The 15,501-nt window shown below is 36.7% G+C and overlaps 1 protein-coding gene and 1 pseudogene across 1 annotated transcript; both read left to right on the top strand.

The window, feature by feature from the left end:
* The first annotated feature begins 5,058 nt into the window (after positions 1-5,058).
* On the top strand, positions 5,059-6,015 carry LOC109378015 (olfactory receptor 5D13-like). Its single transcript, XM_019634475.1, has one exon. The coding sequence runs from the start codon at positions 5,059-5,061 to the stop codon at positions 6,013-6,015; it is 957 nt and encodes a 318-aa protein (XP_019490020.1).
* Positions 6,016-11,913: 5,898 nt separating this feature from the next.
* LOC109378014 (olfactory receptor 5D13-like) lies at positions 11,914-12,856 on the top strand (annotated as a pseudogene).
* The last annotated feature ends 2,645 nt before the right edge of the window (positions 12,857-15,501 follow it).

Here is a 15,501-nt window from a genome sequence, read left to right as displayed (position 1 = left end):
GGCATGGCCTCTAAATTTTATGATTACCTAGGTAACTGTCTCTGTCTTTATCTCTTTGTAGGGTGACTGATAGACACCCGTATACACACACACACACACACACACACACACACACACACACACACAGGGTTTGACGATTAAGTTCACGAACTTGTTGCAGCGATGTTGCTAACCTTTTTTGATATCAGAGGGACTATTCATTGTGAATTTGTATCTACTGGACAAACAGTTAACCAAGTTTACCATTTGGAAGTGCTGAAAAGGCTGAGTGAAAAAGTTAGATGACCTGAACTTTTCGCCAACAATTCATGGCTGTTGCATCACGACAATGCAGCAGCTCACACGGCACTGTCTGTGAGGGAGTTTTTAGCCCATAAGCAAATAATTGTTTTGAGACACCCTCCCTACTCACCTGATCTGGCCTACAATTACTTCTTTCTTTACCCAAAGATAAAGGAAATGTTGAAAGGTAGACTTGTTGATGACATTCAGGACATCAAGGGTAATATGACAGCTCTGATGGCCATTTCACAAAGAGAGTTCCAAAATTGCTTTGAAGCGTGGACTACATGCTGGCATTGGTGCATAGCATCCCAAGGGGAGTACTTCAAAGGTGATCATAGTGATATTCAGCAATGAGGTATGTAACACTTTTTCTAGGATGAGTTCGCAAACTTAATTGTCTGACCTTAATTGTTCCTTATAAGGAACTCATAAAACTCGATAGCAAAAAGCTGATAACCCAAATAAAAGTTGGTTAAGGATCAATTTAAGCATTTCTTTTAAGAAGATATACAAATAACCAATAAATAGATATATAAAAATTGCCCAATGTGTCTCATCGTGAGGGAAATGCAAAGCAAAACCACAATGAGCGATCTCACACCTGTCAGGATGGCTATTACCAAACCACCACCACCACCACCACCACCAACAGAAACAGAAACAGAAAACAAAAAAGCAGCAACAATAAAAAACAAGTGTTCAAGAGGATATGGAGAAATTGGAACCCTTGTATGTTGTTGGTGGGAATGCAAAATGGTGCAGCTGCTATGGAAAACAGTAGGAAGACTCTTCACAGAATTAAAAATTGAACTACTATGTGATCCAGTAGTTCTGCTTCTGAACATTTATCCAAAAGGCTTAAATCAAGATTTCAAAGAGATATTAGCATTCCCATGCTCACAGCAGAACTATTCATAATAGTCAAGATGTGGAAGCAACCTAAATGTCTATGGACAGATAAATACATAAAGAAAATGTAGTATATACATATAATGTAATACAATGTAGTCTTAAAAAAGAAGGAAATTCTGCATTATATGCCTACTTGGTTAAACCCTGATGACATTATGCTTAGTAAAATAAGGCAGTCACAGAAATATGAATACTGCATGATTCCACTTATATGAGGTATCTAAAATAATCAAATTCATAGAATCAGAGTGGAATGATAGTTGCCAGGGCTTGGGGAGGGGGAAATGGGGAGATATAAATCAATGGGCCTAGTTTCAATTAAACAAGTTGAATAAATGCTAGAGAGCTGTACAAAATTGTATCTGTAATCAACAATACTGTATTGTACACTCAAAAATCTCTTAAGAGGGTAGACCTTATGGTAAGTGTTCTGACCACAATAAAATAGAAATTTTAAAACATTGGTAAATTATGCTCACTAAAATCCAAACTTTATTTGGATTACATAGTTTTTTTTTGCATTAGTTCCCTCTTTCTTTTTGGGATCCAATCCAGGGTACCATATTGCATTTATTTGTCCTGTCTCCCCAGGTCTCTGACAATTTTTCATTATTTTCTTGTTTTTCTTGACTTTGACAGTCCTAAGGGGGTACTGCTTAGGTATTCTGTAGAATGCTTCCAAATAGGGGTTTATGTGATGATTTTCTCAATTAAGAAGGTATTATGGCTCTGGGGAAAAGAATATCACAGAGTGGAAGTCTTTTTCATCACATCATATCAGGGGGGTAACTGATACCCACCTTATATCACTGATGATGGTCACCTCCATGCTTTGCTTAAGTATTGGCCAAGTTTTTCCACACTAAACTTGAATGTAGAATTTGAAATGCAGTTGAGTTAGTAACAACTATTTCTGGATTGTTCTTTCTATTTTCTTATTTGAAACTACAGTTTTTGGTTTTTTTCAATGAATATGTATTATTTCAATAATTCAATATCTAAAAGCAATTTATGGAATAGATGTGGGTGATATAATTATCCTTAATGATCTAGAAGAAAATACATCTATCACAATGACACAAGGGACAGTGTTTCAAATAATTGTATGGTTGTGGCCTACTGAGTAATACTCCAATTATAATTCTCTGTAGTCTACATCCTCATTGTCATGGAGGCAGATATAAGACCCTGAGTCTGGCAGAGTTTATAGACTATGGATTCAGCTTTCAGTGTTTATGTTTTTCTTTTGTATTCTCTGAGATCTCTTATGTTCTGAAAATAAAATGCCATTTTACTGCCACTTTTGTTCAAACCTTAAGCCTATTGCTATCTTAAAAAATGTTTGATGACTGAGAAGAAAAACGCCTGAGTTTTCATCTATCATAAAAAGAAACCCTCAGTAAGTTAACCAAGCGCTTCTGGTTTCAGGTCAGTTTATTCCTTTTTTGGTATCTCTCAGTTAAGGTATAAAACATGGAACACACTGCAGCTCATGTAGATTATTCCAAAAATTGTAGATGACCTCTTTTTATGGTCAGAGACATTTTAACTTTCACTAACAGGGCTTGAAGTATTTTTGAGAATTACATTTTTTGATACGGAAACTGGAAGTAGTGAGCAAGGGGGAAAGTTACAGAAAATTTATGGGGTATTTATTGATTTTGAACTCTCATAGGCCTACTTTCAATTTGAGTATAACCTAATCCTAACTCATTAATTTTCACCAAAATAATTTTCAATTCCAAGTCTTTTTCTGAGTATTTTTTGGTTATTGACCTAATAAGCCAGAGAGTAGTAGCAGTATCCTTAATATGCCAGGGTTTTGTTAATACAGTAAAACCTTGGATTGCAAGTAACGTGTTTTGCAAGTGTTCCGCAAGACGAGCAAACATTTCTAATAATTTTAACGTGATAAACGAGTGATATCTTGCAATATGAGTAGTTTGTTTCCAGAATGAACTATGCTCACAAACCAAGGTATTACTGTATGTTTAAATATTGAAGGGTACTCATTTATTAAAATAACATGAACATGAATGAACTTTCACAATGCATCCACCAAGCCCCACTTGCTATTGGAGAGAATGATGGCAGATGCTTTGTGACCCAGGTTGCTTGTAGTGCATGTAGAGGTACCTGGAGCTGAGTCTGGAGCCTGATACCTGTCCAGGCAAAGCTAAGAAGATAGAACAGATCATTGGTCTAATTCTGCTGCAGCTTCACTCCTATATCTTGGGGTCATTCATTTGACGACCTTAGCTTTACTTTCTTATCTTCCCCAAGTCTGCCTCATCATGAGAGGACTTCTTATTGGTTAAGAAAATCTGTAATTATCATTGTAATTATCATGTAGAGCATATTTAATATGAAACTATGGTTAGTGGATATATGACACTTCTGTTTCTCAAAAAATTATATGTATAATTTATATAATATATAAATATCAGAATGGACAGCCTAAAAGTACATTAATAGTAAATTTAATTAACTTTAATTAATAAAATAATAAATGTTAAAGAAAATGTTGATAAAGGACCCACAGGATTACCCCTGGAGATAGTGTACCCTTAATGGAGTTTAGATGAAGGCCACCTGATCATTTCATGGAGAAGATTCTTAGTAAATTTTCAAGCATTAGGTAGAAAGCAGGGACAAGATACATTTTAAAATTTATTTCAACTCATATATGGCATAAAGCGGTGGTCCAGTTTCATATTTTTGCACGTGTCAGTCCAATTTTTCCAGCACCATTATTAAATAGACTATCTTTTCCCCAATGTAAATTCTTGCTTCCATTGTCATAGATTAAATGAACACATATGAATGCATTTATTTCTGGGCTCTCTATTCTGTTCCATTGACCTATGTGTCTGTTTTATGCCAGTACCATACTGCTTTGATTACTATAGCTTCATAGTATGATTTGATGTCAGGTAGCATGATAACACCAAATTTGTTCTTATTTCTCAAGATTGCCGTGTAGGGTGTCAGATGGGCACATGTCTTCTTAGGGAGACCACTTCATGGATGGTGTAGAGGCTTGACCACTGCACTGTACACCTGAAGCTGAATAATATTGTATGTTAACTATAATTTAATATATATAGTCACGAGATCTGGAGTATAGTATAGGAAATAGAGTCAATAGAATTTTAATAGATACATAAGACATCAAGGGGCAATAGATTGGGGGGGTTTATCACTTTGTGAGGGGTGAAATGTATAACTATTGCATTGTTTTGTACACATGAAACTAATAATACAAGAAAAGAAGGAAAAAAAATTATTTCAACTTATACATTCAATGGGCATTTACTTCTGTATATGCCTAGAAAAGCTTGAAAATGTAAAAACAATTAATACTAAGATTTACATGGCATTGTGTGCAATGCCAAGCAGTCTCCGGATCCTTAGAGTAATTCTTAGGACCATGACAAGGTACACTGTGCTTCTGTTCCACTTGTCTTGCTTCTGTTTTTTACGATTCTTTGTGTGGCCTACATTTTTATTTCAGCTCTACATTAATAACACTAACAAGGGCTGGATTTTGAAAAACACAGTGGTTAACTATGTATTTTCTAAACCAGTGGTTCTCACCATTTGGCATGCATCAAACTCACCTGGAGAGCTGGTTAAATCCCCAGATTGAGGGGCCTCATCCCAGGGTTTTTGATTCAGGAGGTTGGTTATGGGGCTAGAGAATTTGCATCCCTAATTGTTCCGCTGGTGGTTTGAGGACCTTTGAGAATCAGTTCTTTATCAACTTCACAAGAATGCAAAAGCCTTTCTTCTCTCTGTTTCTCTTTTCTAATCAGTTCTGCTTCTCAGGAATAACTTTTGGCTCTTTATTCAACAGAAATCATGATGTTATCTGAAGGAAACCGAAGTATCATACCCACTTTTGTTCTCCTGGGTTTTTCAGAATATCCAGAACTCCAGGTTCCACTCTTCCTGGCTTTCCTGTTTGTCTACACAGTTACTGCAGTGGGAAATGTGGGCATGATAATCATCATCAAGGTCAATCCTAAACTCCACACCACCATGTACTTTTTCCTTAGTCACTTGTCCTTTGTAGATTTCTGTTATTCCACCACAGTTACACCTAAACTTTTGGAGAACTTGATCCTGGAGGACAGAGCCATCTCTTTCTCTGGTTGCATTATGCAGTTTTGTTTCGCTTGCATATTTGGAGTAGCAGAAACTTTCATGTTAGCAGCAATGGCCTATGATCGTTTTGTGGCAGTCTGCAACCCTCTGCTCTATACCACCGCTATGTCTCAGAGACTGTGTGCTCTGCTGGTGGCTGGGTCTTACTCATGGGGTACAGCGTGTGCCCTGACACTCACATATTTTCTTCTTCAGTTATCCTACTGTGACTCTAGTGTCATAAATAATTTTATCTGTGACCACTCTGTAATTGTTTCTGTCTCCTGCTCGGACCCCTCTATCAGCCAGATGCTGTGTTTCATTATTGCCATATTCAATGAGGTGAGCAGCCTGATGATTATTCTGACATCCTATATTTTCATTTTTATCACTGTTATGAGGATGCCTTCTGCAAGTGGGCGCCAGAAAACCTTCTCCACCTGTGCCTCCCACCTGACAGCTATCACCATCTTCCATGGAACCATCCTTTTCCTTTACTGTAGCTCTAGTCCTAAGGCGTCTTGGCTCATAGTTAAAGTGGCTTGTGTGTTTTACACAGTGGTAATTCCCATGCTGAACCCCTTGATCTACAGTCTTAGGAACAAAGATGTGAAAGACACATTAGGAAAATTAGTTGTCACAAAATGTCGTTGTCGGTCAATATATTGTTAGAGTCATTATTTTATTTCCAAATTAATTGAAATAAAATAATGCTGCAGGTCGTTCAACTCTTGATGATTCAAATCATTTGGTCAATAGGTTATTAGTTCATACATGGCAGCACATTTCATGATAATTGATTTTTGTATACATTCATTTTTAGTGAAGTAACTTGAAACCCCATGTAAACCAAAATTAAAAATATTAAAACTCATGGACCATATACTGCAATATTTGTAAATTATTTTTAGATATATTACCATGTAGTGTAATTTTGTATGTGTCTCTGCAAAGTAAAATTAACTCCAAGTTCATCAAACATGTGCAGGTCTAGAATGGTTCCTTAGACCTTAGGATTGCGATCAGGCAGCTCATACTCCAGACTCGGCTTTAACAAACGCTTCAGGTTCCTAGGCCCTGGACAGCAACCAACATTTTGCTGTTTTTGTATTGAACGGCAGAAGTTGACTTTTATTCATAAAAATTATAGCCTGCTGACTAGCAAACAAAATTAAATAAAGTATTGTTCTGCTTTCCCTAAATTTATATCTTATATTATTCAAAAAATTCAAAAAGGCAGTGGGATGTTAGAGCAGTAGAGTCTCAAAACGGGTCCAGGCACATGGTCATTTAAATGTCAATAAACGTGTAATTAAGATTTAATGAAAAAAGGGTAATTTTCAGCAATGTTGAGATAATTGAGTATGCATATGGATAGATGAGCCTTCGTTTTTACCTCATACCATATACAACTTGAATTGTTTGATATCGATCCTAGATCTAAGCATACAAATTAAAGCTACAGAATTTTAGTTTAAAACATAGGAAAATCTTTTGAAACTTAGGGTGGGAAGTACTTAGATAAAACACAAAAAGGATGGACTATCAAAAAATTGATAAAAGGAATTTCATCGACATTAAAAACTATGGTAAAAGTTTTTTAATAATGAAAGACACCGTTAAGAAAATGAAAATATATGTCACAGTATGTGAGTAAATATTTGCAATATGTATATTTGGCAAAGAATTGATGTGTAAAACAGATAAAGAATTCTTTATGCTCAAAACAGTTAAGACAATCTAGCAAAAGAATGGCGAAATAATTTGAGTGGACACTTGGCAAACCATATAAACACATGAAAAGATACTAAGCATCATTACTCATCAGTGAAATTCTTATTAAAACTACAGTGTGATACTAATGCATACCCATTAGAATTGCTAAAATTAATAAGACTTAAATACCAAGTGTTGGTGAAAATGTGGAGCAAGTGGAATGATCATGTGTTTTAGATGAAAGTAAACGGTAAAGTGATTGATAACTGTTTGGGAGTAGTTACACAAACACTTCCAATACACTTCACCATTTCTGTTTTAGGTATTCACCCATGAGAAATGAAATCAGATATTTTAACTTAGGAGAACATATGAAAATGTTCTGTCTGGTATATGCAATAATATAGGGAAGGTGGAAAAGTAGGGAATGTGGTGAGTGGGATGTTTTGGCCTTTTATGAACTTTTTTGATTCTGTTCCTTTAAAAAGTAGTTTCTTAAAAGAGGTGGATTTTCTTCCATGAAGAGCTGTTGCTATAGACCTATCATTGATAAACAGAAAGATGACAGAAAAGGTATGACAACCCTGTGTTACTTTAACATAGGGAAATTGACATATCTACACACATGTATGTATATATAATCACATATAACATTTTGTATATGTGTATATATACTTGTTAATGTGTGTAAATCTTTTGCATTGTGCCTTGGATGACCTTCTCATTTATCTATATCACCAAGCCTTTGAGAATTATACAGATGAGGTATAAACGTCCTCCCATGTAATTGTCCCATTGAGATTCAAGGTGGGGGTTTTCATAAAAGAATGGTTTTCCAATCACTATTAATTCTTAGAAAAGACAGGCCCTGTATACATGAATCAATGTCTGATCAGGACAAGATAAAGACCACTCTTGGTTTTTAAACAGAGGAACTTAAAAAAGTAATCTGTCATAAAAGTACAAGAAGGACTGTTGGAATAAAAGGGGGAGAAGATGCCATCCAGAAATTGGTGAAGAAGCCATTAACATCATCAGGCTGGAGGGAAAATGTTTTCCTAAGACTCAGCCATCCTATGAGGAATCCCTGTTCCTGTGTAGTTGGGGTTTTGATTGAGGCCTGACAGGTATGCGTTTCCCTCAGATCTGAAAGGCTGATATAACTGATTGAATTCCACTCTTCTGAAGTATGAGTTTTGCTCTTTCTTCTGCAACTTAATAGCTGGACAAACATCATGAGATGGAGATGGTCAAGCTTTTGTGGAAGGTCTCAATACTCTAGTCAGGTTATTTTCTCCTAAACACCATAAAATTTCTGTGGGACTATGATATAAAAATGTGGATTAGTTTAAGTCACTGGGTAGGTGGTAATTTGTTATGGTAACAAAGAAAACTCATATACCAGGTGACACAGAAGGCTGTCGGCTGTGAGTGACTCTGGTATAGAAATTGGCTTCACCGCTGGTCCAGGGTGCAGAGGTGTCAGCGCAGGAAAGCAGATGTAATGTGGAACTGAAGCCAATCCCAGTGGAAGAATAACAGCACAGGACCCTAGGATTCTGGAGCAAAGCCATGCCATCTACAATAAATAATCCTATGCCGTGTGGTAAAAGGTCTCTGTTGTGCCAGGGCTTCCCGGTAGAGAGTCTGCAAGGATAACTCAGGTTATCAGGGGACCAGGGGAAGCATAAGTGGATCAAATGGGGCGTTATTTGGGTGTAGTGAAACCTATGGGTTGGTTGGCACCCCGTGGTTTTTGGAAAGTTAAACAGGCTTCCAAAATACCCTTGTCATTTTTAAGAAGGTATGGACACAAAGAAACTATATTATTCAATTGTATTCTTATAAGCTTGGAAAAGGAGATTGCCCATATTTGGAAGAAAACACAAATTAGTTTTAATGAAGTGAATCAGTATTTCCAAGGACAATAATAATTTTATGTTAAGTGAAAAATCCAGAATCCAAGTTATATTGTTTACTGTTGTTGTGAGTTTTTGTGTGCTGTTGGGAGAATGTCTGAGTTTGAATTACAGCAACATGCAAACATTAAATTTTTTGTGAAACTTGGCAAGAGTGGAAATGAAATCAGGGACATGTTTCTCCAAGTTTATGGGGATAACACCATGAAGAAACCGGCAGTGTACAAATGAATTAAACGTTTTTCTGAGAAGGGAGAAAGCGTCACTGATGAAGAGAGGTCAGGGTGGCCAATAATGAGCAGAACTGATGAAAACATTGCAAAAATTTGTCAAATTGTGTGTCAAAATTGTTGGCTGACTGTGAGAAGCATAGCAGACCAAGTGAACATCGATACAGAAACAGGAAAATCTTCATTGATAATCTGGCATGAGAAAGCTGTGTGCAAAAATGGTCCCAAAAAAGCCCTTGCATCACGACAGTGCTCACATGGCACTGTCTGTGAGGGAGTTTTTAGCCAGGAAACAAATAACTGTATTGGAACACCCTCCCTACTCACTTGATCTGCCCCCCAATGGTTTCTTTCTTTACCCGAAGATAAAGGAAATATTGAAAGGAAGACATTTTGATGACATTCAGGACATCAAGGGTAATGCAATGACAGCTCTGATGGCCATTCCAGAAAAAGAGTTCCAAAATTGCTTTGAAGGGTGGACTAGGTGCTGGCATCGGTGCATAGCTTCCCAAAGGGAGTGCTTCGAAGGTGACCGTAGTGATATTCAGCAATGATGTATGTAGCACTTTTTCTAGGATGTGTTTGCAAATGTAATTGTCAGACCTTGTATTAACATCATTTCCTAATTTAGTTGTTACACATCTATGACATATGTATTATCATAGTCAGTCTTATTGATAAAGAAATTGAGGCTTAGAAAATTTAAGTAGTTCACCAAAAGATCATACAGTAAATGGCAAAGCTTGGAATTGAATTTAAATGTATGTATCCAAGCCCATGCTTCTTTAATGGAGCTGATCTGTCAGTAGCTCTTTTTCACGTTCCTGCAGATTTCCTTTCCCCCATTTAGGAAATAATTGTTTTTGTGCATCAAAAACAGCATTTAGCTATGAAGGGGATAATAGTCTCTTTTCTGCCTTGACCAAGTCAGACAAAACTAAAATGGTGTCATCGTTTATGAGATTTGTAATAATTGTCTTTTATTAACCTGAATATTTCAGACATGTGCTTGTTATTAGCTAACTTATTATTAAAATCATTGTTAAATAATTAAAGATATTTCTGGGGTTATAAACTACTTGTGAATACAAGATGCTTTTGCTTTCCCCAAATTACGATTTCTGAACAATTACAACAAAGATTGCATGGCTCAAAATAAGATAATCACATGTGTAGCTTTGATCAAAACCCTTCTATAATACTTAGAGTGGCAATGTTCCCATCACTGGAAAATTTGAGGGTGATTATGTACCATTGGTGATTATTACTATAATCTCTAACTTCCTCTAGAGACTATGGAAGGCTTGAGGAAGACACACTTCAAGTTACTCCTTAATTAAGAGACTTTATGTGTATTTAATGTTATAATATGCCTAGTAAAGTTATCAGATTCAAAATATAATAGAAAGTTAAAAGATAATGATCAAGGAGTCTAGATGAGTATGTTGAGAGCATCAGTGACACTAAAATGAGAAAACAGTTAAATAGAAAACAGATGAGTAAGGGAACAACTTGTCAGAAATGCAGACTTGTTATTTTACCAGTTTGCTGCATTGTTTTTTAGAACACTAAGGCAATTATTGTAGCATCAGGATGGAACCCATGGAAAGCTTGAAGATATATAGGGCTATATTTCCTTCATATCCATTTATGAGGTTGGACAATTAAATTTGCGAACTCATCCTAGAAGAAGTGCTACATACCTCATTGCCGAATATCACTACAGTCACCTTCGAAGTACACCCCTTGGGACGCTATGCACTGACCCCAGTGCCTATTCCACCCTTCAAAGCAGTTTTGGAACTCTTTCTGGAATGGCCATCAGAGCTGTCATCATATTACCCTTGATGTCCTGAATGTCATCAAAATGTCTTCCTTTCAATATTTCCTTTATCTTCGGGTAAAGTAAGAAGTTACTGGGGGCCAGATCAGGTGAGTAGGGAGGGTGTTCCAATACAGTTATTTGTTTCCTGGCTAAAAACTTCCTCACAGACAGTGCCGTGTGAGCTGGTGCATTGTCGTGATACAAGAGCCATGAATTGTTGGCGAAAAGTACAGGTCATCTAACTTTTTCATACAGCCTTTTCAGCACTTCCAAATAGTAAACTTGGTTAACTGTCCAGTTGGTACAAATTCATAATGAATAATCCCTCTGATATCAAAAAAGCTTAGCAACATCATTGCAACAATTTCGTGAACTTAATTGTCAGACCTGGTACTTTTCAAAACTTGAATATTCTGGTAGTTACTTACAAATGATGCCTTTTCTATGATCCTCAGCTTGAACATCATAGCTATAGAAGTCTTATTGCCTCTAATGCTTTACTTCTCCTGATCCTTCCTTTTTAACTTTTAGGGCTAAATTCATATTCATTGCTGTATTAGTGCTACCAAAAAGCACAGATCTTCAGACTAGTTTTCTATCTACCCTAAGCTTAGTTCGCATTCCGACACTCAGGATCAACTTGAAAACCCAGCTTACTAGTAACAAGCTGTGTGACCTCAAACAAGTTCCTTCTTTTATAGGCCTCAGTTTTCTTATAAAATATGTGGCTACTTGTTTCATAATGCATAGATGAGATTGAAGTTAGTATATCTCAACACTTGAGCACAATGCTTGCAGTACGGTAAATGTTATATAAATATATTATCATTATCACTGTTATTTTTATCATTATTTCAGATTTTCTCTAACAACTACCATGTTGACAACTGAAGGAAATCAGAATATTGGAGCCACATTCACTCTCTTGGGCTTCTCGGAATTTTCTGACCTCTAGGTGCCCCTGTTCCTCTTATTCCTGACCATTCACATGGTCTCTGTGCTGGGGAACTTGGGAATGATCATGATAATCAGGATAAATCCCAAACTCCATACCCATGTACTTTTCTCTCAGTCACTTGTCCTTTGTTGATTTCTGTTATTGCACTACAGTTACCCCCAAACTTCTGGAGAACTTGGTGGTGGAAGACAGAACCATCTCCTTCACAGGATGCGTCATGCAATTCTTCTTGGGTTGTATATTTGCAGTGGCGGAAACATTCATGTTGGCGGTGATGGCTTATGACTGATTTGTGGCAGTGTGTAACCCTCTTCTCTACATGGTTGTCATGTCCCCAAAGCTCTGTGCATCGCTAGTGGCCGGGCCCTACATGTGGGGTACAGTCTCTTCCCTGACACTCACTTATTTTCTCCTGGCGTTATCCTTCTGTGGGTCTAACATCATAAATAATTTTATCTGCGACCACTCTGTCATTGTTTCCGTCTCCTGCTCGGATCCTTACATCAGCCAAGTGCTTTGCTTTGTCATCGCCATAATCAATGAGGTGAGCAGGCTAGTCATCATCCTCACTACTTATATTTTCATCTTTGTCACCATCATAAAAATGCCTTCTGCTGGGAGGCGCCAAATAGCCTTTACCACTTGTGCCTCCCACCTGACCACTATCACCATTTTCCATGGGACTGTCCTTTCCCTTTATTGTGTACCCAACTCCAAAAACTCATGGCTCACAGTTAAAGTAGGTTCTGTGTTTTATACAGTGGTAATTCCCATGCTGAACCCACTGATCTACAGCTTAAGGAACAAAGATGTGAAGGAGATGGTTAGAAAATTCGTGAATCACTCAGTACAATTTTGTTGAGGATTTGTATTTCCAAAAGGAATTTGATTTATTATATGGAGGATTATTCAATGCTGCTAGTAGAGATGATGATTCAAGTTACTTAATAAATTCTCCAGATTTTTAAATCTATTGTAATAAACCAGTTATTTGATCATTTGATTTCTATTCGTTTCAACGTTTAGTAAAATAGCTGTGAACCATAAGTGGCGACGTAAGTGTTTTGGGTTGAATAGTGTCCCCCAGAACATCCATGTCTGCCCAGAAGCTCAGAATGGGACATTATTTGGGAGTTAGGATCTTTGCAGATGTAGTTAAGGTAAGGATCGAGATGAGATTATACTGGATTAGGGTGGGCCCCAAATCCAACGAGTGTGTTTTCTAAGAGACAAAAAAAGATGCAGAGACACAGGGAGGAAGGCTTTGTGAAGATGGAGGTAGAGATGGGCGTTTTGGTGCCACCAGCCAGGGGAGCCAGGAACTGCAAGAATCTGAAGGATACAAAAAAAAGAGATTGGCCCCTGGCATCTTCAGAGGGAGCATGTCCTGCGAGCACCTTGATTGCAAGATTTTAGTTTTGAGAACAGTGAGGAAATACATTTCCACTGTTTTATGCAACCAAATTTGTGGTCATTTACTGCAGCAGCCCTGAGAAATTTATTTAACAGTAAACATCAGACCATAAAATAGAAATCTCTTGACTCATAAATTGGCATGGCAAATTATTCTTTAAAACATTCTTCAATTCCATTTAAGCAGGGAGAATGTCAGATTATCAAGGAATTCTGAAGAGCTATAGCTGAGTGTGAATATGGAAGAAAGAGACATGAGAGCCTGGAGGCACTGTCTCTGACTGAGCTCAGGCCAAATTCTTGCTCCTTTCTCCCCAAGGGCCCCATGAACTTTTATTATAGTCTAGGAAGTGATGTTAAATGTGAGGACTCCGAATATCAGGTAAAAATATTGATTTAGTGTAAATTTCTGGAAGGATTACCAAAGGGGACCAAGAACGAGTCTGTCATAGTTAATATATTTTGTATAAACATATTGTTTCCCTTGTTGATCCTGTTTACTTCATCCAAATAGTATTTTTTACTTAAGCCAATTCTGATGAATTAAGAAAGTTCACAGTCATCACTTTCTTGCCTCCATTTTCATCACTGTCCTAAAGATACTTTCTACCTCGGGCATCACAGAATCCTCTCCCCCTGTGCCTTCCACCTCACCATCATCCTTTCTCTACAGTGTTCCCAACTCCAAAAGCTCATGGGTAATTAATTATTCAAGTATGCTCCATGTTTTACAGCATGCTAATCCCCACACTGAGCTCACTGACATACAGATTTTGGTATGAAAATGTAGAAGAACCTCTGAGGAAGTTAATAGACTCCAAAATATTTTAGTATTCAATCCAATCTTAATAAATAAATTTCTCTGTGTTTATTCAAATGTCACCTTCCCAGATAATCCTTCCCTGAAAACCTCATGTAATACGATAGTCACTCCCTACCCTCTTAACCTGATTTTTTCATAGCAATTGATATTTTTAATGCATGCAATAATTTATTTGTCTGTTATTTGTTCCTCCAAGTAGAATATAAACTCCAAGAGGGCAGAAATTTCTTGTATTATCCTTGTATCTTGTATCTCTAATGACTAGAAAAGTATCTAGAAAACACATTGGGCCTTCAATGAATGCTTACTGGATGAATAAAAGAAAGAAGGATATAAAAATTTCAGACTAAATTGATAATATTTAGTATTAAGTCCTGTTTACCTAGGTAAGACTTTGGGTGAAGTCTCCCCAGTGAATATAACTCCCACTTGAGATTGAAAAAGCCAAAAGAACTGGAATAATATACTCAAAGATGACTATGCTATTTATATGAATTCGTCTACTGATAATTATTGTACTGTAGAGAACATTTCTACAGCTAATTTTAAGTATTTAGATTTAGCTGCATATTCTTTAATCATCTGACTATCTTATAGGTATCAGAACCACAAAAATGGTTCTGAAATATCATCAATATTATCTTTCATAATTATGGTTGAGATTGAGTCTTTAAAACTGGTCATGTTAAATGTAGTGATCTTTCTCTTAAAGATTTTAATGTAGATTTTAGGAAAATTGAAGAGTTTATTCAGCATTGTAGTAAATATTTCAGACAATTTTGGTTCATTTGGATTACTTAGACTCAGAAACTCAAACCTATAGGTTCTGGATATAAATGATTATTAATAATACCTGTAGATTAGAATGTTCCTGGCTCACTATGATGAGAGAAAGTTGCTTATAGTTTGGATTGTCAGAATACTTCTGGATCATTCCACGTATTTCTGGTTGAATTGCTTTTAGGCACTGGCCAAGGAGTAATTTTTGCTTATTGGAAAGATTGGAATAATATATCACTACCAGTGCATCTCAAAAATGCTTAGGTTTCAGGAATAATTATGCACAATTCACAAGAAAAAGTATCTGAAATATGTAAACACTCTGCAAAACATCTGTGGAAATCTATCTGTAAGCAATGTATAGCTACTTGCTATATTGTTTTCATTAATAATTCTTATAGGGCCGGCCTAGTGGCATGTTGGTTAAGAGCTGGCTTGGGACTCCAGAGGGCCCTGGTTCGGATCCCACATATGAAGGCCAGTGACACTGC

This window comes from Hipposideros armiger, unplaced genomic scaffold, assembly GCF_001890085.2.
Source record: "Hipposideros armiger isolate ML-2016 unplaced genomic scaffold, ASM189008v1 scaffold_1696, whole genome shotgun sequence".
In the NCBI taxonomy this organism is placed as follows: Eukaryota; Metazoa; Chordata; class Mammalia; order Chiroptera; family Hipposideridae; genus Hipposideros; species Hipposideros armiger.
The sequence above is the reverse complement of the archived record's forward strand: the minus strand, read 5'-3'. Positions and strand labels throughout refer to the sequence as shown.

What these genes read in the sequence shown, in the direction of transcription:
- LOC109378015 (XM_019634475.1), top strand. Translation starts at nt 5,059, where the DNA reads ATGATGTTATCTGAAGGAAACCGAAGTATCATACCCACTTTTGTTCTC.